The sequence below is a fragment of the Rhinopithecus roxellana genome, chromosome 5, assembly GCF_007565055.1.
Source record: "Rhinopithecus roxellana isolate Shanxi Qingling chromosome 5, ASM756505v1, whole genome shotgun sequence".
Classification (NCBI taxonomy): domain Eukaryota; kingdom Metazoa; phylum Chordata; class Mammalia; order Primates; family Cercopithecidae; genus Rhinopithecus; species Rhinopithecus roxellana.
The window spans coordinates 166,607,516-166,627,617 of record NC_044553.1 but is presented as its reverse complement, the minus strand read 5'-3'; the positions used below and the strand labels follow the sequence as shown (position 1 = coordinate 166,627,617).

At 49.5% G+C, this 20,102-nt stretch overlaps 1 protein-coding gene across 2 annotated transcripts in view; it reads right to left on the bottom strand.

Moving 5' to 3' along the window:
* Positions 1–8,741: 8,741 nt before the first annotated feature.
* Positions 8,742–20,102, bottom strand: part of GRAMD2A (GRAM domain containing 2A) — a 35,653-nt gene continuing 24,292 nt past the window's right edge. Inside the window, exons 2-12 of one of the 2 annotated variants that reach the window (XM_010364798.2) lie at positions 18,686–18,778; positions 17,787–17,841; positions 17,370–17,445; positions 16,626–16,729; positions 15,903–16,001; positions 15,541–15,612; positions 14,293–14,349; positions 12,547–12,691; positions 12,196–12,406; positions 11,194–11,298; positions 8,742–10,933 (exon numbers count right to left, since the gene is read on the bottom strand). In XM_010364798.2, coding sequence (XP_010363100.1) covers positions 10,930–10,933; positions 11,194–11,298; positions 12,196–12,406; positions 12,547–12,691; positions 14,293–14,349; positions 15,541–15,612; positions 15,903–16,001; positions 16,626–16,729; positions 17,370–17,445; positions 17,787–17,841; positions 18,686–18,778 — 1,021 coding nt within the window. In that variant the 3' untranslated portion in view covers positions 8,742–10,929. The remainder of the gene's footprint in view (positions 10,934–11,193; positions 11,299–12,195; positions 12,407–12,546; positions 12,692–14,292; positions 14,350–15,540; positions 15,613–15,902; positions 16,002–16,625; positions 16,730–17,369; positions 17,446–17,786; positions 17,842–18,685; positions 18,779–20,102) is intronic. The other variant, XM_010364797.2, reaches the window with a different exon arrangement.

Genomic DNA, 20,102 nt, shown 5'->3' with positions numbered 1-20,102 from the left:
CAGAATCTGCATGTTTCCACCATGTCTACTACCGCCCTAGTCAGAGTCATTGTTCTCCCTAACTTGTAAGGGAGGCTGTCTCCTAACTGATCTCCCTGCTTCCACCTTTCCCTCCCCAGCAGTCAAGTTTGATCCTTTTGAAATCTGAATAACAAAAGATTATTATTCACTCATCTGCTCCTCATTTCATTGGGAGTCAAAGCCAAAGTTCTTATAATGGTCTTAGATGATCTCGCAGCCCTTCCCCTTTGACTTCATCTAGTTCTGCCTTCTTGTTCTCTCTCTTCCAGCTACATCTGCATCTTTGCTGTTCCTGAACAAGCCAGCCAGGCACCCTCCCTTCCACTTTAGACTTGTTGCATGTTCCACAAAGCTTATTCTCCCATTTCTCTTTTTTTCTTTTTTCTTTTTCTTTTTTTTTTTTTTTCTTTTTTGAGACAGGATCTAACTCTGTCACCCAGACTGGAGTGCAGTGGTGCAGTCTCTACTCACCGCAACCTCCACCTCCCAGGCTCAAGCAATTCTCCTGCCTCAGCCTCCTGAGTAGCTGGGATTATAGGAGTGTGCCACTACCGCCCAGCTAACTTTTTTATTTTTAGTGGAGACGAGGTTTCACCATGTTGGCCAGGCTGGTATGGAACTCCTGACTTCAAACGATCCACCCACCTCGACCTCCCAAAGTGCTGGGATTACAGACATGTGCCACCGTGCCCAGCCCTACTGTCTCATTTCTTATAAGTCTACTTAAATATCAGCTTCTCTATTGGACTTTCCCTGATAATCATCTAATTGTGATGCCCTATAAGCATTTCCAATCTCCCTTTTCTTGTTCTACATTTATTCTTTTTTCTTTATCACTTATCACCTTCTAACATACTATATCATTTTATTTATGTCATTTATTTATTTTGAGACAGAGTCTTGCTCTGTCACCTAGGCTGTAGTGCAGTGGAGCCATCTCAGCTCACTGCAACCTCCACCACCCGGGTTCAAGTGATTCTTCTGCTTCAGCCTCCCGAGTAGCTGGGATTACAGGTGCCCTCTACCATGCCCAGCTAATTTTTGTATTTTTAATAGAGACAGGGTTTCACCATGTTGGTCAGGTTGGTCTCGAACTCCCGACCTCAGGTGATCCACCTGCTTCGGCCTCTCAAAGTGCTGGGATTATAGGCATGAACCACCACTCCCAGCCTATATTTTATTATCTTAGTTGCTTATTGTCTCTCTCCCCTCATCACTAGAATATATAGACTTCACAAAGGCAAAGACTTGTATTTGCTTTGTTCACTAATATATCCCACGCTCTTACCACAGTGCCTAGCCCATTGTAGGCACTCAATGATAATTATTTTGATGAAAAAAAAAATTAAAATCTGGGCCAGACATAGTAGCTCACGCCTGTAATCCCAGCACTTTGGGAGGCCAAGATGGTCGGATCACTTGAGGTCAGGAGTCTGAAACCAGTCTAGCCAACATGGTAAAACCCCACGTCTACTAAAAATACAAAAATTAGCTAGGCATGGTGTGAGCATCTGGAATCCCAGCTACTCAGGAGGCTAACACAGGAGAATCACTTGAACCCAGGAGGCAGAGGTTGCAGTGAGCCGAAATCACACCACTGCACTCCACCCTGGGTGACAGAGCAAGTCTCCATCCAAAAAAAAAAAAAAAGGCCGGGTGTGGTGGCTCACACCTGTAATCCCAGCACTTTGGGAGGCCAAGGTGGGAGGATCACTTGAGGTCAGGAGTTCGAGACTAGCCTGGCCAACATGGTGAAACCCCATCTCTACTAAAAAAAAATACAAAAATTAGACCTAGGGTGGTAGCTCACGCCTGTAATCCCATCTCTTTGGGAGGCCAAGGCGGGAGTCAAGACTAGCCTGGCCAAGATGGTGAAACCCCATCTCTACTAAAAATGCAAAAATTAGCTGGGCACAGTGGCAGGTGCCTGTAATTCCAGCTACTCGGGAAGCTGAGGCAGGAGAATTGCTTGAACCCAGGGGCCAGAGGTTGCAGTGAGCCGAGATCATGCCACTGCACTCTAGCCTGGGTGACAGAGTGAGACTCCATCTCAAAAAAAAGAAAGAAAGAAATACAAAAATTAGTTGGGTGTGGTGGTGGGCGCCTGTAATCCCAGCTACTTGGAGGCTGAGGCAAGAGAATCACTTGAACCCGGGAGGCAGAGGTTGCAGTAAGCTGAGATCACGCCACTGCACTCTAGCCTAGGTGACAGAGCAAGACTCCATTAAAAAAAAAAAAAAAAAAAAAAGCCATCACCCCTAGGAGTCTAAAAGCATTTTCCTTGAGGCCAGGAATCAGCAAACTTTTCCTTAAAGGGCCAGATATGGTCAGATGATATTTGTCATAACTACTCACCCCTGCCATTGGAGCTCTAGAGCAGCCAGAGACAATACATAAACAAAGGGGCATGGCTGAGTTCCAGTAAAACTGTGTATTTACAAAAAGCTGGCCAGGCTGTACAGCAGTCTGTACTTAGCTGATTCCTGCTTTAGACAAAGACACGTCTTGGTAAATCAGCTCTTTTCATTGATAGGCCAGTCTGTTCATCCCCTCTCCCAATTGCCAAAAACAAAATTCTAGAAGAGTGAATGCAAACCTAGCAAAATTATAGATCATTAGCTTCTCTGCCTGCATGTACATTGGGGGCATTCCTTACTCAGTGTAGCCCTTGAGTAAGTTGTGATTTGCGGGGGTGAGGTAGAGAGAGAAATCCTGCTATCCGGCACTGTCTTGCTAATGAGTCTTGAGCACATTATCTGTAGCTTTGGAGTATCCTCTAGAGGTTTCTAATAGGCAGAATGATCTACTTCTGAAGCCTCTTTTCTTTATGCCATTAAGTTCTTTGGCACTGATGATGAATTTCCTATGGCAAAGAAACCATTTTTTACTTTTATCTGCTATTCTGAAAGTCAACAGATTGACGCAGTTATTAAAATAACTGCCAATATTATAAGGTCCAGGCCCTAATTTCTTGCCATCTAAAGCAGTAATACTCAATTAGGGGTAGTTTTCTTGCTCTGGAGACACTCGGTTGTCATAACCAGGAGTAGGGGGGTGCTACTGGCATCAGGTAAGCAGAGGCCAAAGATGTGACCCAGAATCTTTCAATACACAAGATAACCCCCTGTAACAAAGAATTAGCCAGTCCAAAATATCAGTAGTGCTGAGGGTGAGAAACCATGATTTAGACTCTTCTACTGAACTTTTAATCCACCTTGTACTCTACTGAGAAACCAGTATCGCTAAACCATCACTTTTCTCCTTCACTCCTAAACTCCAGTAGCTCCTCATCCCCCGGAGAGACTAAGTCTGTCCTTGTCATCCTGGCATTTAGATCTGGGGATTTTGCCCACATACATATTCAGACTCTGCTTCTTTCAAGTTTTTCTGTGCACCGCCCTCGGCAGTACCATACTTTAACTCATGTTACCCCGCAAACACACATTTTGGGAAGATCACCCCACCTCTCTCCTCAGATCCAAATCTTACTCATTCTTTGAGGCCCACGCATGCTGCATGCCCCTGTACCATTGAGTCTGCCCATACCACTGCCTTTTGCAGTTACACGGGCTCACCCGCTTTACACTGTTACATTGCTATTCTGTCTACCTCGCCTCCTCAGTTACTCCCTGAAGGGGTCCATATTGTATTTCTGGCCTATTGATCTCAGTTTACACAGTGTAAAGTGTAAAAAGTGTATTGGTGTATTGAGATTCTCTTCAATGAGATAATGAGTATAAAAAGCACCCTATATAGTGCCTGGTACACAATTAAGTGCTTAGAAAATTATAGTGTCATAGTATCTATAGAAGCATGAATTTGGGACCCCATAGAAGGTGCTTAATAAATTGTTTAAATGTAGTTATATATTGGAGAGAGCATGCCACACAGACTAGTCTGGTATTTGGAACTAACAGCAAAGAAAAACTTCCATAGAAATCCTACACCAATTAACACGCCTTCATGCTAGACTGAATCCAGGAGTAGGGGTGTCATGTTTTCCCAGAGTGGTGCCCAACCCAACCTTTCTGCATTTAGCAAGTTAATGAACAGCTTGTGAATAACTCTTTGCCCACTCTGGCTTAGTTTAGAAGGCCACCAACAGGATATAAATATGCCACACTGTCTGCTTTCCTGGAGACCCTGCCGTCCTCTCCCTAAGTGCTTCTGCTTTCAGTCGGTGGAGAGTCTGATGTGCCTAGAGAAGTTGCACAGTGGGATGAGGCTGCAGCGAGGGCCTGGCCTTTCCCCAGCGGAAAAGAGCCTTGTCTCAGATCCTGAGAGAGAAGTGAGTGGGGGCATGGCATTCCGAGCAGCCCAGGTTTGGCTTTGGGCCAGGCACTGAGTGGCAAACAAGAAGGAACACATTCCGGGAAGGCAAGGAGCCCTGCCAGCACGAAGGCAGCAGCAAAAGCAGGGCCCTGCTGGGTGCCAGGTGTTCCTTGGCTCTGTGGAGGTCAGTCATGCAGGGGGATAAACTCAGGTTTCTCTAGAATATCATTTGAGAGGCTTAAATGCCTCCCGCCCTCTCCCTGTCAGCAGACAGAGCATGTGGAACTGTTAAACATTAAAACTCTCTGCTCTGGGGTCCAGCCCATGCTCTCTAAATAAAGGTAGGAGCGGAGAGAGTGTTGTTGCCATCATGAAATCACACTTCACAGGAGCCAGATTTCGGTAATTCTGTGTCTAAGAGAAAATGCTACTCCAAACAAGGGCAGGTTGGAGAAGAGCCTGTGATTTCTATGCCCTAGAAGCTGCGCTCTCCACCCTTGCAGCCCAGAAACACAAACACACACACTTGTTCTCCACGCCTGCCTTCCTAGTGGCCAGAGCTGAGGGAAGTCTGGAGAGCCCTCGAAACGCTGTCCTTTCACAATCGGAGAGGTGATGAGAGAAGAGGGAGAGGAGGACCAAAGCGGAAGCGGATAGAGCCATTCTTTTCGGGGGAAATGGCCACACAAGCCTTCCTGAAGATTCCCTTCTTCCGTTGGATAGGTAGGTGACCTGGACAGGAAGGGCCCTGGGCCCGTTTTCTGCAGCAAGGGGACAGGGATAGCTTTCTCTGAGGGGGGAGAATGAAGTCTTACCCCAATAGCTCTGGGTCTCTTTGCTGGACTTTGCTGCCGCCTAGTGGCTCAGTTGTCATCACTTCTCAGAGAGACAGCCAGCCTTGGATTGAGTTTGAGGATCTGGCCTCTCAGTCTAGTCCTGAGGCAACCTGGAGATCCTTCTCTGAGAAGTTTCTCTGCTCTAGGACTCCCTGGTTCTGTGGCCTAGCAGCTAGGAGAGAGGAGCACCATGGGCTTCCAGGCCTCACTCAGTCTGGCAGTCAGGTAGAGGGGCCATGGCTGGCTGGCTGGGCACCTGGGAGAGGGGCTGGGGGTAGTTTCTTATTCCCGGGACATCTCAGTGGGATGAAGTTGTCCCTGAGTCCCCCTCATTCCTGAATGCCTTTTTTGCTAATAATCCTGCCCCTCCCATGACCCTTCCTTTCTGCTAAGGCCCAGGTTGCAAAACTGAGGCTCTGGCATAATGTATATTTCCCTTCTGTTTCCCCAAATTTAAGGCAGTTATTTCTCCGATACAGTTAGCTCCTTGCCATTATAAATATATGATTATATGCCTTCTCTGTGATGCTGCTGCTATGAATCAGTCCCTGGGCATAGTGAGGAGTGGGCATACTTTAAAGAATTTTATTGGATTGGTTTCTCTAAGTCCCTGAAAAGCCTATAGATTATTAGCCATATTTTTCTGTCTATTATATCCAGGTGTTTATTTCCTCTAGCAAAGGAAAGCACTGGGTTTCAACAACCACTGATCTGCCCTGCCAAACTTTCCAATCTGAGCTAATACCCAGGGAATATATAAAATCCAAACTCTTCTGCCTACCCCACCAAACTCTTTTAACTTTTAAAAAATTGTGGTAGAGCGACATAAAATTTACCATCTTAACTATATTTAGCATATAGTTCAGTAGTGTTAAGTACATTACCCTATTGTGCAACTGATCTCCAGAACTCTTCATCTTGCAAAACTGCAACTCTATACCCATTAAACAACAGTTCTCCATTTCCCCCTTCCCTCAGCCCCTGGCAGCCACCATTCTACTTTCTGTCTCTATGAATTTGACTACTCCACATACCACCTATAAGCCAAACCATACAGTATTTGTCTTTGTTTTTTAAGAGATGGGGTCTCACTGTGTTGCTGAGGCTGGTGTCAAACTCCTGGCCTCAAGTGATCCTCCCTCCTGTGTAGCTGGAATTACAGGCATGAGCCACTGCACCCTGCCCAGTATTTGTGAGGGGTTTTGATTTTATTTTTTTCTTTTTACAAGCCTGGATTCCAGAATCTTTTTTTTTTTTTTTTGGACTGACTTATTTCACTTAGCTTAATGTCCACAAGGTTCATCAATGTTAGAGCATGTGTCAGACTTTTTTTCCTTCTCAAGGCTGAATATTTTTGTATATATATATTTACATATCCATGGATAGATGAATATCCATATATGTTTCATTGTGTGTATATATAGAGAATATAAACATATATATGTGTGTGTGTTTATTCATCCATGGATGGACACTTGAGTTGCTTCTAATTTTCGATTATTGTACATAATGCTGCTATGAACATGTGTGTTCAAATATTTATTCAAGTTGGGCCCTGGAGGTCGAGGCTGCAGTAAGCTGTGATTACACCACTGTACTTCAGTCTGGGTGACAAAGTGAGACCCTGTCTTTAAAGAAAATAAAAAAGAAAAATTTCTTCAAGATTATTCTCCCAGTTCTTTTGGCTATATACTCAGAAGTAGAATTGCTGGATCGTATGGTAATTCTATTTTTAATTTTTTGAGTAGCCACTGTCCTGTTTCACAGTAGTTAAACCACTTTACATTCTCACCAACAGTACAGTTCTCCATATCTTCACCAACCTAGCCCAAGTCATTCCCAGAGTTACTAATTCTCCACATCTTCACCAACAGTTGTTATTTTCTGTTTCTTTTCTGTTCTTTTGAGAGTAGCCATTCTAATGAGTGTGAAGTGGTACTTCATTGTGGTTTTGACTGGCATTTCCCTAACGATTAGTGATGTTGAACATCTTTTCATTGGTTATTGGCCAACTGTGTACCTTCTTTAGAGAAATGTCTATTCAAATCCTTTGCCTTTTTTTTTTTTTTTTTTTTTTTTTTTTTTTTTTTTTTTAAGATGGTCTTGCTCTGTTACCCAGGTTGGAGTGCAGTGGCATGATCTCTGCTCACTGCAACCTCCACCTCCTGGGTTCAAGCTATCCTCCTACCTCAGCCCCTGAGTAGCTGGAACTATAGGTGCGTACCACCATGCCTGGCTAACTTTTTTTTTTTTTTTGAGACAGAGTCTTGCTCTGTCACCCAGGCTGGAGTGCAGTGGCGCGATCTCGGCTCACTGCAACCTCTGCCTCCCGTGTTCAAGCAATTCTCCTGCCTCAGCCTCCTGAGTAGCTGGGATTACAGGCGCCCGCCACCACACCCGGCTAATTTTTGTGTTTTTAGTAGAGACGGGGGTTTCACCATGTTGGTCAGGCTGGTCTTGAACTCCTGACCTCGTGATCAACCCACCTCAGCCTCCCAAACTGCTGGGATTACAGGCATGACCACCACGCCTGGCCTGATTTTTGTATTTTTAGTAGAGACGGGGTTTCCCCATGTTGGCCAGGTTGGTCTCGAACTTCTGGGCTCAAAGCGATCCACCTGCCTCAGCCTCCCAAAGTGTTGGGATTATAGGCATGAGCCACTGGGTCCAGCCTTTTGCTCATTTTTCGATCGGGTTTTTTCTTGCGGTGACCTCTGTAACCTTTTTTCATGTCACTCTCCCACTTAGTATCCTAGGATACTAACATGCAGATAGTCTGTCTGCTCCTCAGAGACAAACATGTCCTTTCCTACCTTTTGCAGTTGCCGATCCCTCTTCCAGGAATGTGTTCCCAGCTCCTCTCATGACTGACTGCTGATGCTTTAAGCACCAGCTTGTCACTTTGGAGAACTTCCTTAACCATGTCATCTAAAGCCATCTCCCTCTGTACCACTGTTCATCACACTTTATCATGTCACTGTTTCTTCTTGAAAATCACTATCTGCAATTCTCTTGTTTGTTTCCATATTTACTTGGAATCTACCTGTACATGGAATGTAAGTTAAGTTCCATGGGACACAGACATGCCTGCCATGTTCATGGCTCCAGTGCCCAGCTTAGTATCTGGCATGTAGTCTTGGCTCAATAATATTTATTGAATGAATGAATCACTACTAGAGGGGGCATCACAGGGAGAAAGAAGAAAGGTGATATGGCCCACATTGGAATGTTACCTCCTTACATAGACTCTGGGTCATAGAAAAGGCCGCACGAGCCCTCTGGCTCTGAACTCCATACGTTAATTCCTGAATCAGAAGCATAGTCCTGTTTGAGCCAGGGACATTGCTTTGGAGTTGCTCAGAGAAAATGGGTAAGTATTCCCAGTGTCCACCCGACAGAGGCAGAGGGCTGTGGGGGTTTGCTGTGGCCATCCTCCCTCTTCGCCATACGCCTGAAGTATAAGTCAGCTCAGCTAAAGTCCTTTGAGATTTGCAGAGTACTTGGGACTATAGGAATGACTTGGGCTCCATCAGTCTCCTGGGGGCTGAGTATGTCAGTAAGAGTACCTGTAGTGAGTAGTCAGAGGATAAAAATGAACTTTCCATACCATCGTACACTAGAAAAATCAAGTTTTTTATTTTAAAATATTTTCAAAGGCAAAGGCCATAGCAAAACAGCCCAAGGGTGGTTGAACCAAATTCAGGGAATTAGAGGAGCATTAGCCAATGCAAGCAGGTCTATATAAAATACACATCGTTTATAAATGCACACAGCAGAAGGCACGGTGGCCCCAGAGGACCATGTAGGGGGACAACAGGGAGAAACAGAGCACCATCTGGAGGGACAGGCACACCCACACCACTCAAAGCCCTGGGCCCCAAGTGCACCTCCAAAGTCACCTACCCTGCAGCATGGCTCTTGCCCTTTCTGAGCCTGAGTATACCTGAAGACCAAGTTCGCCAGCATCTTGGCACATCCACCTATAACTGGCACCTCTCATGGCCTCTGACAACCTAGCAAGGCTCAGAGAATGGATTTTTATCTCTGTCTTTCAGCAAGGACCAGGGAGAAGTGCTGAAGCAAGAAGGGTTATTTTCCTAAAAAAGACTGATGAAAAGGTGAAAGGGGCTGTTTCCAAAAAAAAAAAAAAGGATGGCCGTTCATGGAACAGTGAGTTTCACCTGAGACATACAGATTTGGTGCAAGCAACACAAAAGGCCAGGCTGTTTCATCCTAAAAACTGGGATGGGGAGAGCATGAAGAGACTACTTACTGGTAGATCCTCCAGTCCTCATTTGGGTTTGTCATAAACAGGACAGACAGTCGTCTGCTCCACAATAAATAATTTCCACCTGGATTTCATTCCCTGATTAATCTCTCAGTGTCTGAAGAGGGGAAAACAGTGGCTGTTTCTGACACTGCCCACCCCATCACCAGCAACTTTCCCTGATACTTCTGGCCTCCTCACTAAGGCCCTTCCAGAACCTCCAAAACCACTATCTTAGCAGATGGGAGTCCCAGGGTGATGAAGCCAGAGTTGTGGGGCACAGAGAAGAAGAGAAGGCCTTGATAGAGGAAGAGGAATATCCAAGGCAAAACCACCACCATGTCCAAGCTCCTCATCCTCTACCTCTCCTGTCCCCAGAGGTATGAGATAGACCCCCTGGCCTGGTTCCTGCACTGTTCCAGGCCCACAGTGGATACTTCCACCTTAATGGAGAATAGGCCCCATGGAGTGGAAGTCCCTCCTCCATGGCCTGCAACCCAGTGACTACAGGGGTGACACAGTGACCTCTGCCCTGTGAGGCTCAACACCATCACACGCAGCTGCCCAGACAAGCCCCCAAATGGGCTGCTGTTGGCCATGCCTGAGATCTGGGCAGGCAGGCAGGGAGTAGACAGCAAGACCTCAGATGCAAGCCTCCACCCTCCCCTTCCCTATTTCCAGGGCTTGGGATACCTTAGACATGTTTGAACACACAAGGGCAAAACCCAGTACCAGGTTTGTGACCTCAGTGATCAAAGGCCTTGTTCCACCTGTCTCACCAGAAAGTGACAGCTGAGGACACAGCATTTGGGTACCTCTGTTCTTCACAGCCCCTGCCACCATCCCCGTCATAGACAACATCTCCCTGTAATGCAGCCAGCCACCTCATGAGGGGCCGGCACAGAGCCCCGGCCCAGAGCATGGAAATTCATCTCTGGCTGGAATCCTGGCCGTGAGTCCTCCCATCTGCATTCACGGCTTCTCAGCAGGCCCCTGCCCAAGCCTGACAGGTGCCTGGCTGCCCGCAGAGAAGCCCTGTGGGAACACAGAGTGTTGGGAGAGAGCAGAGCCCACATGGGTGGTTTGTGTTCTGACCTCTGACCTCACCATGGGAGTGAGCTGTGTGGCAGAGCCACATTCCAAATATGAAAGCATGGCCTCTGTCCCTTGAGGTGGCCTCCAGTGTTCTGCCTGTGTGCCAGAACTGTTTCCAAGGACCCAGTTTGTTTTTTGTTTGTTTTTTTTTTCTCATTTAAGTGGTTGCTGAAGCTTTGTGTACAGAATTCCTCAGTTGGTTCCAAAAACTCTGGCTTTTTGTTTGAGTCCAAAAATCATAGAAGCCAGTTACTTCGTAAATAGGTACTTCAGATCTCTCATAGAGGGGGGAGAAGAGCTGCGGGGAGGAGGAGGGATCTGGAATGTTTTCCTTCGTAGGCAGTCTTAGCACAGCAGCACTGTAAACCACACTGGTGGAGACTTAGCACCCAGAACATTCTTCTTGAAGAAGGAATGGGGACAAAGGCCAAGTGGCTGTTACCTGCACAGAGGAAAGATGTCCCCGTCAAGGAAAGGGCCCAGAAGGCAGACGGACATGGGCAGAAGGGCCAGTGATAACTTTATTTCCCCCAAGAGTGGGCCCGGGTGGGACCGATGTACCCTGCACGCTGCCCAACCTTGCTTAGGGTCAGAAGCCAGCTCAAAACAGGACCAAGTCCAGCCAGGCAGCCTGGCCTGAGGTTCTTGGCCCCTGTCCTTAACCCTCAATATCAAAAGTATTAGGAATAGAAAAGGCCTCACCTGTGCCCAGGGACTGGGCCGTTCCAACTCAAGGTGCATAACTGCTGCTCTAGCCGAGAAATACGGAACGCCAGATAGGATGAGGACATGACCAGGAAGCAGATCCTGGAGAAAGGGACAATATGGAATTGAATATTTCTTCCACAGAAAGAGCATTTCTGGAAGTTCACCACAAATAGTGGGAACCAAGCTACCCCTGCAGTTGGAAGAATTAAAGAGCCCTTTGTCCTGCAGCCAGTTCAGGCCTCAACATCTTTCTTCCCAGAGGCCATGTAAGGGTCTTGAGACTTGTCCCCATGGAAGTGTCCTCACAGCCCAACTAGAGCTCTGGGCCCTTCAGCTGAGCCCTGGAGGGAGCTCTGGCCAGACAGCCAGAACAGTCATCCTACCCTCCCTCTCACTAGCCACCGTGGTCCTTCCTGTGCCTCCTCTGGGAGGCCATGATGATGACCCCCTAGGCGTTGGGCCCATTCCCCCCAGCAGGTGCTGATGTTGATGGTCAAAACCTGGCTAGCAGAGCCAGAGGAGGCTGATGAGCTAAGGTGAGGGAAAGCAGGGGCTGCCTGTTCATGTCACTTCCCACGATGCTCACTGCTCTACTGGTCCTTAGACAGAGGTAGAGACAAGTCAGGGGTTCCAGAAGCTACCCTAGTGGTGGGCAGTGGAGAGGCCATGCTTTTCCTCCCTCTCTCCAATTTTCCTTGCCTGCCTTCTCCCAAATCCTATGCAGCTTTTCCTCTTTTCAACATGTCCATATCCTGCCCCTCTCCACCAAATAGTCTTAACCCTAAATTACAAGGTTTCAAGAATAAAAACTGGAGATCCTTTCTCTTGCTACAGAAGGGCATGCCACATGGCCTTCAAATACTACCCAAGAGCTTGAATTTGACTCAGAACCTTCCTGCCGGTTCTGAATAGCGAACTCCCCAGACTCCAAGGCCCTTGTTCCAAACACCTAGACATGCAGGTAGGTCTGTCCCCCTCCCCAGTATAGTCACCTACAGCACAAAGAAAACCTTGAGGAGCCGGTAATCCCAGAGCGTCAGCTCCGCAGTGCTCCTGGGCTCCTCCTCCAGCTCATCCTCCTCATAGACAGCATTCTTTGCAGTGGGAGAGCAGTTGGGCATCTTCTTAGGGCAGGCAGGACCCCAGCCCGGCATGGGCCATGCCCACTTCCCGCCGTTTTCTGAAGCTACTTGGGTTCTTGATTTTTCTATATGGATTTGGAGAAAGAAAAAAAAAATCAGCTCTCAGAAGCCCTGCTGGTTGTGGTGAGCCCTTTATATGGAACTGGGAAGACAGAAAGTCTGGCCTTTGCAAGTAGTTGCCATGGACAAGCCCCCCCGGACTTACCAGACCTTGAAGGCTTCCTGGAGGGGAAGAAACTGTCTGTGGAGTCCACAGATGCTGGAGGGATACAAGGGATGTTGTCTGGTAGAGACAGGGACCTGGAGGAAGGGCATACCTTTCTCCACTTCATCTCAGGGATGAGGACTTCCTGCAGTAAGACAGGAGAAGCTATCTTACCATGGCCCTTGGGAACTCACTTGCCCTAAGGAGCCCACACCAGGTTTATCAGAGTTTTCTCCAGATATTACCAAATATAGACGCCTAGCCAGGGATGGAAGCAGGTACAAGTGGGGAGGGCAGTTGCTACAGCAACCATATGCCTCTCCTCTCTAATCCCTTGCTGGGACTAGCTATTCTGCCAGGAAACGATGTCCTTGAACACTGCTAGTGTAGAACCACAGTGGGATCTTAGATGTGAGGCAACCCAGATACATGCTCAGATCTGAGGCCAAGAAAGCTCAGCACAACACGTCTTAGGTAGGATAAGTTCTGGCTCCTTCTATCCCAAGCCCTAACCTCAGCAGGAAGAACTTAGGGTCCCCATCCACAAAAATGGGAACTTCACCTTCTATCCGGCACATGGTATTATGCATATCATATGCTTGGCTAACCACTAATAGTTACTGAAGGAGTCTTCAAACACCCTAGGGTCATTTCTACCCCCTCCCTGCCCTAGAAACTCAGCTCTGCCTACCCAGGGCCCCAGTTGCCAAAGGAAACTTCTGGACTTTTGGCAAATCTAAAATAAGTCTGGGTTCTACAAGGATAGTCTTTGGAGTTCTGCCCTAGGGACATCTCTTATTTTTTTTGACAGGGTCTCTCTCTGTTGCCCAGGCTGGATGACAGTGTTGTGATCTTGGCTCACTGCAGCCTCAACCTCCCAGGCTCAAGTGATCCTCCCATCTCAGCCTCCTGGGAAGCTGGGACTACATGCCACCATGCTCTGCTATTTGTTGTATTTTTATTGAGACAGGGTCTTACTATGCTGCCCAGGCTGGTCTCGAACTTCTGGGCTCAAGCCATCCTCCTGTTTTGGCCTCCCAAATTGCTAGGATTACAGGCGTGAGCCACTGCACCTGGCTCCCAGGGACATCTTTATCCCCTTGAAGGCCCTCTTGACTCAGCTGAAGAAAAGAGGATGGGCCACTGGCCCTGCATCTGTACAGGTGTGCAACCCAACCTGGCCAGTGTTTTGGGGCTTGGACTTCTGTTCTACTCAGAAAATCAGCCTATCGGCCGGGCACGGTGGCTCACGCCTATAATCCCAGCACTTTGGGAGGTGGAGGCCAGTGGATCACTTGAGTCCAGGAGTTCAAGATCAGCCTGGCCAACATGGTGAAACCCCATCTCTACTAAAAATATAAAAATTAGCTGGGTGTGATGGCAAGTGCCTGTAATCCCAGCTACTTGGGAGGGTGAGGCAGGAGAATCACTTGAACCCAGGAGGTGGAGGTTGCAGTGAGCTGAGATGTTGCCACTGCACTGTAGCATGGGTGACATAGCAAGACTCTGTCGCAAAAAAAAAAGAAAAGAAAAGAAAAAAGAAAGCCTATCTGCTGAAGTCCTGGTGGGTCTGCATTATGGTGCAGTAAGTTTAGGAGATGCCCTGGCATAATATAGCCACTGGCTCTTGAGCCTGGTGCCCCAGTTCTGCATTTGCATTGTGGGCCCCCCCCTGGGAGGCCCAGAAGCCTCAGAGCTCCAGGCACTGTTAGTCCAGCAGTCTTTGCTCCCAGCTTCAGCTCTCACCAGAGACTCAGGTTTCCCTGGAAATTCTCTTACACTCAGACTCTTCTTGCTGGAAGGCTGAGGAGGAAAGGGAAAGCAGTCACTCGTCTATCTGGAACAGGCAAGGTCAGGCAGGAGGAAGCATCAGCTCTCTCCAAGAGAGCTTTACCTCCAGATAAGCCCCTTTGTGTCAGGTGAAGCCCAGCTCCCAGGGTCTATAGGGGACCCCCCATTTAATGCTGGAGCAGAGAGGCAAGCTCCAGGCAACTTACTTTCCCACCTGCTGCCTCACCCCTCCCCTCTTCCGCACCATAGGCCAGAGAGAGTCACAGGGCATGTTGGGAAGCAGCTACGCGTTCCTATCTGTGCATTAAGGAAGCACAAGTGAGGGCCTGGACATACAGATGGTCCCTGACCTACGATGGTTCCACTTAGGATTTTTCCACTTCATGATGGTACAAAAGTGATACGCTTTCTGTAGAAACCGTACTTCAAGTACCTATACAGCCATTCTGGTTGTTGTTTGTTTTTTGTTTTTTGTTTTTTTTTGAGATGGAATCTTGCTCTTGTCACCCAGACTGGAGTGCAATGGCGTAATCTCGGCTCACTGCAACCTCCTCCTCCCAGGTTCAAGTGATTCTCCTACCTCAGCCTCCCAAGTAGCTGGGATTACAGGTGCCTGCCACCACACCTGGCTAATTTTTGTATTTTTAGTAAAGACAGCGTTTCACTATGTTGGCCAGGCTGGTCTCAAACTCTTGACCTCAGGTAATCCACCTGCCTCGGCCTCCCAAAGTGCTGGGACCATACAGCCATTCTGTTTTTCACATTCAGTGCAGGATTCAATAAGTTATATTATAAAACAGGCTTTGTCTGAGATGATTTTGCCCAGCTCTAGGCTAATGAAAGCATTCTGAGATGTTTGAGGTGAGGCTAAGGTATGATGTTCCGTAGGTCATGTGTACCTCTATTAAGTGCATTTTTGACTTATGATATTTTCAACTTTTGATGGGTTTATGGGACATAAGCCCATGTACAAGGGGCATCTGTATATGGGGACACACGGGGGCCCACTGGCCTCAAAGACATGCTTGCAAGCATAGACGCACAATCCAAGTACTGTCTTGTACATTGAGCCTGAGCCTTTAACTCCCCTCTCCCTGCCCCGTTCCCTATGCTGGAGAGATGGGCAACCTCCCCCAACACCCTTGTCCACCTGCATCCAGGCCTGAGAGACCTCCCTGGCCTTCCTGCTCCCAAGCTCCATACCTGTAGGTGGGTGCAGACTCTCCTCAGCAGGTCATACACACTGTCCCGGGAGAGCAGTGACACAAAGATATACTGGGATATGGAAAGAAAACAGACAGCAATAGGGTGAGATGAGACCCCTTGCTGTGCCAGCCAGCCCCCTCCTGGATTGGGCACAGGCCCACAGGAGTATCAGACCGTGAGAGCCAATAGGAGCTCTGCCTAGGAGCTTCTCTTCCAACTTGTTGTATGGCCTGAAATACGTACTGGAGAGCTGCAGGGTGGGGTGAAATAAAGACCTGGGAATGTGCCCAAGTCAGACTATGGGCTGCTGGGGCTGGGAGCAGCAGACTGACAAGGAAGCACCGGCCGAGTGCACTGACCTTCTGGCTGGTGTTGGTGGTGATGGCCAGTCCATTGGGAAGGAGCCGTGCCATCTTGTGTTTTTTGATCATTTGCACAGACACCACAGGAATGACCACCTGATAGGGAGAGGGATGCTTCTCTCAGGACTAATCCCCAAGGACATGGTCCCTTTGCTCCCTGTATAGGGACCCAGCTGTGAGCCCAGCATGGCCACATGGAGAAGCCTGGCCCCATGTGGGGAAGTGTCTGAACCTTCTACCTTCTCATCCAGGATCCCCTTCCGGTTGTGCCTGCTACCCTGCCCCAGCCTTGGCAGGACGTGTCACTCTTGGCTGTCACATAGGTATGATCCCTGTTATCCAGGAGGCCAAGGATGGTGGCTCTGGCAAATCTCATACTCTAGTAACGGAGCTCCATAGGCTACTTCTTGGCCACAACTATGGCTCCCCCTAAATGTGACATCCCGCTCTGATTCTCAAAGCATTTCTGAAATACCCAGAGGCAGAATGATTTGGCTGTGAACTGTTCAGGCCAGCTCAGGCCAGATGTGGGGTCCACATTGGGGCCTCTGTTTCAGAAGGGGCAGGACTATCCTGGACACTGGATGGGATGCCTGGAAGCTGCTCATCAGCAAGGGGCTTCACCCGGGGCCCAGCATGCAGAGAGATGGGCATGACTTTGAGGCATGAGGCTGGCTCTCCCCTCACAGGATCATGGCACCCCTTACCACTCATTACTACCTTGATATCCCTGCCAAAGAGGCTAGCATGGAAGCAGAGCCAGTTGGGGGAGATGTAGAGCCGGCCCTGGAGAAGGAGGTCCCTCTGGAGGGCACAGGAGCACACTAGGATGTCACAGGAGAGAAAATGGCCATAAGCAAGGTCAGCCCAGGAAGCCCCAGGACCTGGATCCTCACACTCTGGAGTCCAGAGTCCAGCCTCAGGACCCATCTTCCTCAGACTCCCCCTTCCCCACCACAGACCCCAAACCCCAAACAGTCCATTCCCCAGCACTGAAGGGTCCTTCTCCTGACTGCCCCTCCACTCCACCAGCCTGCTGGATGTTTCTTCCTTCTCCAACCATGCTCCAGAGGGTCCAGGGAAGTTCCTGCCCTGATCTCCAAGCCTGCAATCTCACAACCTCAGGCAGAATCCCTGACCTTTCCCTGCTCTGCTCTGCCCTGAGGGCCTTGATTGTGCAAATGCCCCCACATGCTCAGTGAGAGGCCAGAGCAGGGAAGAAGTCACCGGTAAGAGCAGAACAGACACAAGATTCCAAAGCCCTGACGTTTCCCCAAGAAAACCTTCAAAAATGCAATGCTATGTCCCAAACCAGCCCAGTCTTCTCACATTCTGGGGGAGTGGTCCACATCTAAAGGACAGCCAGTTCCCATTTCTAAGTCATGCTTTGGAGGCTCCAGAGCAGAGGCCCCTGGCCCCAGGCACTCTGGGTGCCTAACCAGCTAAACCAGGGAGACAGCTCACCTTTGAGAACCACTTCCTCCAAGGGAACATCCTTAAACAGCTTGTGGTATTGCTGGTTGTATTTATTCAGTGTTATCTGCAAACACACGGGCTGCGTCTGAGAAGCCCTGGGAGGTGAGACCGCCAAAGGGGCTCCAGCCAACAGGAAATGCCACAGCCCCCCGGCCCATGCTGGGGACTTAGCATTAGGCAGCTAGTAAGCAGCCAGTGAGTATGGAGGGCTGTGTGCCAAGCACAGCTTGTCTCCTGGTGCTGCTGGTCCTGACAGGCAGCTTGTATTAGCAGAGGGGGACACCCACTCAGGCCTCCTGATTTCCTGATGACCGGCCTGGTGGCCAAGGCGCCAAAAGTCACTGAATTCTGGCAGCCCAGGACCCCTTCCTGGGTGAATAGTGAGAAGTCAGCCTCCAGACTTACCCCTTGTCGGCCACACTTCTTTATCTCTTCCTTCAAGCCTTCTGGCCAGTGCAGACTGCAAAGGAGACATTCCATTTTGGGGACAAGGAACCCCAGTCCTGCCCATGCGTACTCAGTGCCAATTCTGCCCTGGCCTTGAGCCAGAAGCTTGGGGCAGAGATTGGAGACTAGGGCCCTTCTCTAGGGGACACAGCAAAATGACAAGTACAGCGAGCACACAGCTATACAGCTCATCCCTGGGGGAGGGCACTGCGGGAGGCAGGGAGGGGTCGCCAAGGACCCACCTTCCCCGATGCGAGTGAGCAGCATCTCCAGGAGGTGCACCCAGTCTCCCAGAGATGCTAAGGAGCTGCCCACCTGGGTGTCAAAGACCCTGTCCCATTTCTCTGGCCAAGGGGTAAGCAGGGGAGCAGGCAGTGACGGAATAGGGACCAGTTTGGGGTGTGGGTGAGGTGAAGGTGTCAGACTCACAGCTCCAGGGCCTGGCCGCAGGCCATGATGCCAGCAGGACTGCCCTCTCTGCCGCCTCCTCCCTGTGGCCTGAGCTCTGCTGCGGGAAGCTTGGCACAGACTCACCTGACCTGACTGAGGCTACCACACTGGGAGAGGGGGATGGCGCTGAGAAAAAAGGTAAACCTTTGCCTTGTCTGGGTTGGCCCAGGGCACAGGTGAGCAGGGAGGAGGCTGGAAACCCGAGAAGCATGGACTCTGCTAGGTCCCAGTGCACTGGGACAGGCCTGAGGGGCGGGAGGAAGAAGCCTGGGGCAGCCTGTGCCTGACCTCACAAACCTGCAAAGGGGCCCGGCTCAGCCTTGAGGTCTTCTTACAAACAGGTCACCTCCTGAGGGCTTCCCACCCCCAAGTCTGTGTGTATCTCCGACTGGGAAAGGGGTCCTCACCTGTAGTCCGGGGGCTCCTCAACTCTGTCTGGTTTCTCTTTGCAGGGCACAGCACTGTTCAGAGAAGCTGTCTTTCCGTGCATTTGTTGGTTGCTAGGGAAAAACAGGCCCACATCAGGAAGGGGGCTTCATGAGGACACCTTTCCCCACCAGCCCCACCATGCCCAGGGCCGCTGCCTCTGTCCCCCACCCAAGACTGGCCCTGGTATTGAGGGTGACACTGAAGATGTCACAGTTCAGAGGTAGCGGCGCAGGCAGAGTTTCTGGGACGGCTGATGGAGTTGGGGGTCTCACATAGCATGTTTCCCAAAAGCCAGAAGTTCTGCTTATGCCTGGGCTGGGAGGAAAATCAACCTATCTACCTCATCTCCAGTGCCAGGCAGCTCGTAGGCCAGGCTGAGTGAGGCCTCTAGCCCCACCCTTGAGGAGGCACACTGAGAGGGAGGACCCTGAGACTTGCTTATGCCAAGAACAAAAGTGTCCAAAGTACCCGCACAGCATGACTGTGAACCATCAGGTTCCAGGAAAGGAGGCTGAGCACAGGAGGCCTTATCAAACAAAGCTCAGGAGCTAATGCGCTGAAGGTGTGGGAGGTGGAGGCCTGTCAGCCTGCAGGTGTGGCCAGGAGGAGAGGAGCCGTCTTATACCAGGAAGTGGCCTCAGTCACCTCCAACAGTCAGGACAGCTTGGTGATGAGAGCCAAACCATCTCAAAATGTCCCTGAGAGAGAGCATGGGAGGGAACAGATCCTCTCTCCCTGGGCAGGTAGGGCTCTCCAATGGCCTTTGAGTTCCTGCCTCCACTAAACGCTCCAAAGAATCGTTACCCTGTCTTCCTCCAAAGAAACACTCCTCCAGGCTTCACATCAATAAAGCCTGAGCCATCAAACCAGCTCCAACTGAGTGGGCGCAGGGGCTGACCAAGAGAGAGAGGATGGCCAAGAAACACGGCCACACTGGGGCAGTATGGTGGTCAGGAACAGGTAACAAGGTCATGTGCAGTGGTCCCACAGCAGATTAGGAGCTGGAGCCTGGAACCTACAAATCTCAGTGCTCAGTCACACTCCGCTGTGTGACTGAGGCCAGCCAAAGTTCTCTTCTTCAAGAATAGAGTTATTGCATCAGCCTAAGATCTGCCAGGACCCTCAGAGACTGATTTAGCCTCACCCCCTCCCACCATACCATTGTACAGATTACGAAACTGAGTCCTGCCAAGGGACAGTCTGTGTCCGGTACTACAGTGAACAGCCAGTGACCTCACCCACAAAATCAGTCCAGCCATGGCCATGTGGCCTGATTACCTCTGTCCTCAACCTTAGAGAGGATTTTGCCACACATATCAACATATACCTACAACAATCTTGTGAAGTGACAGATTTTGTTAAAGACTTGACTCTCAAAGTTGATTTCTGGATTTA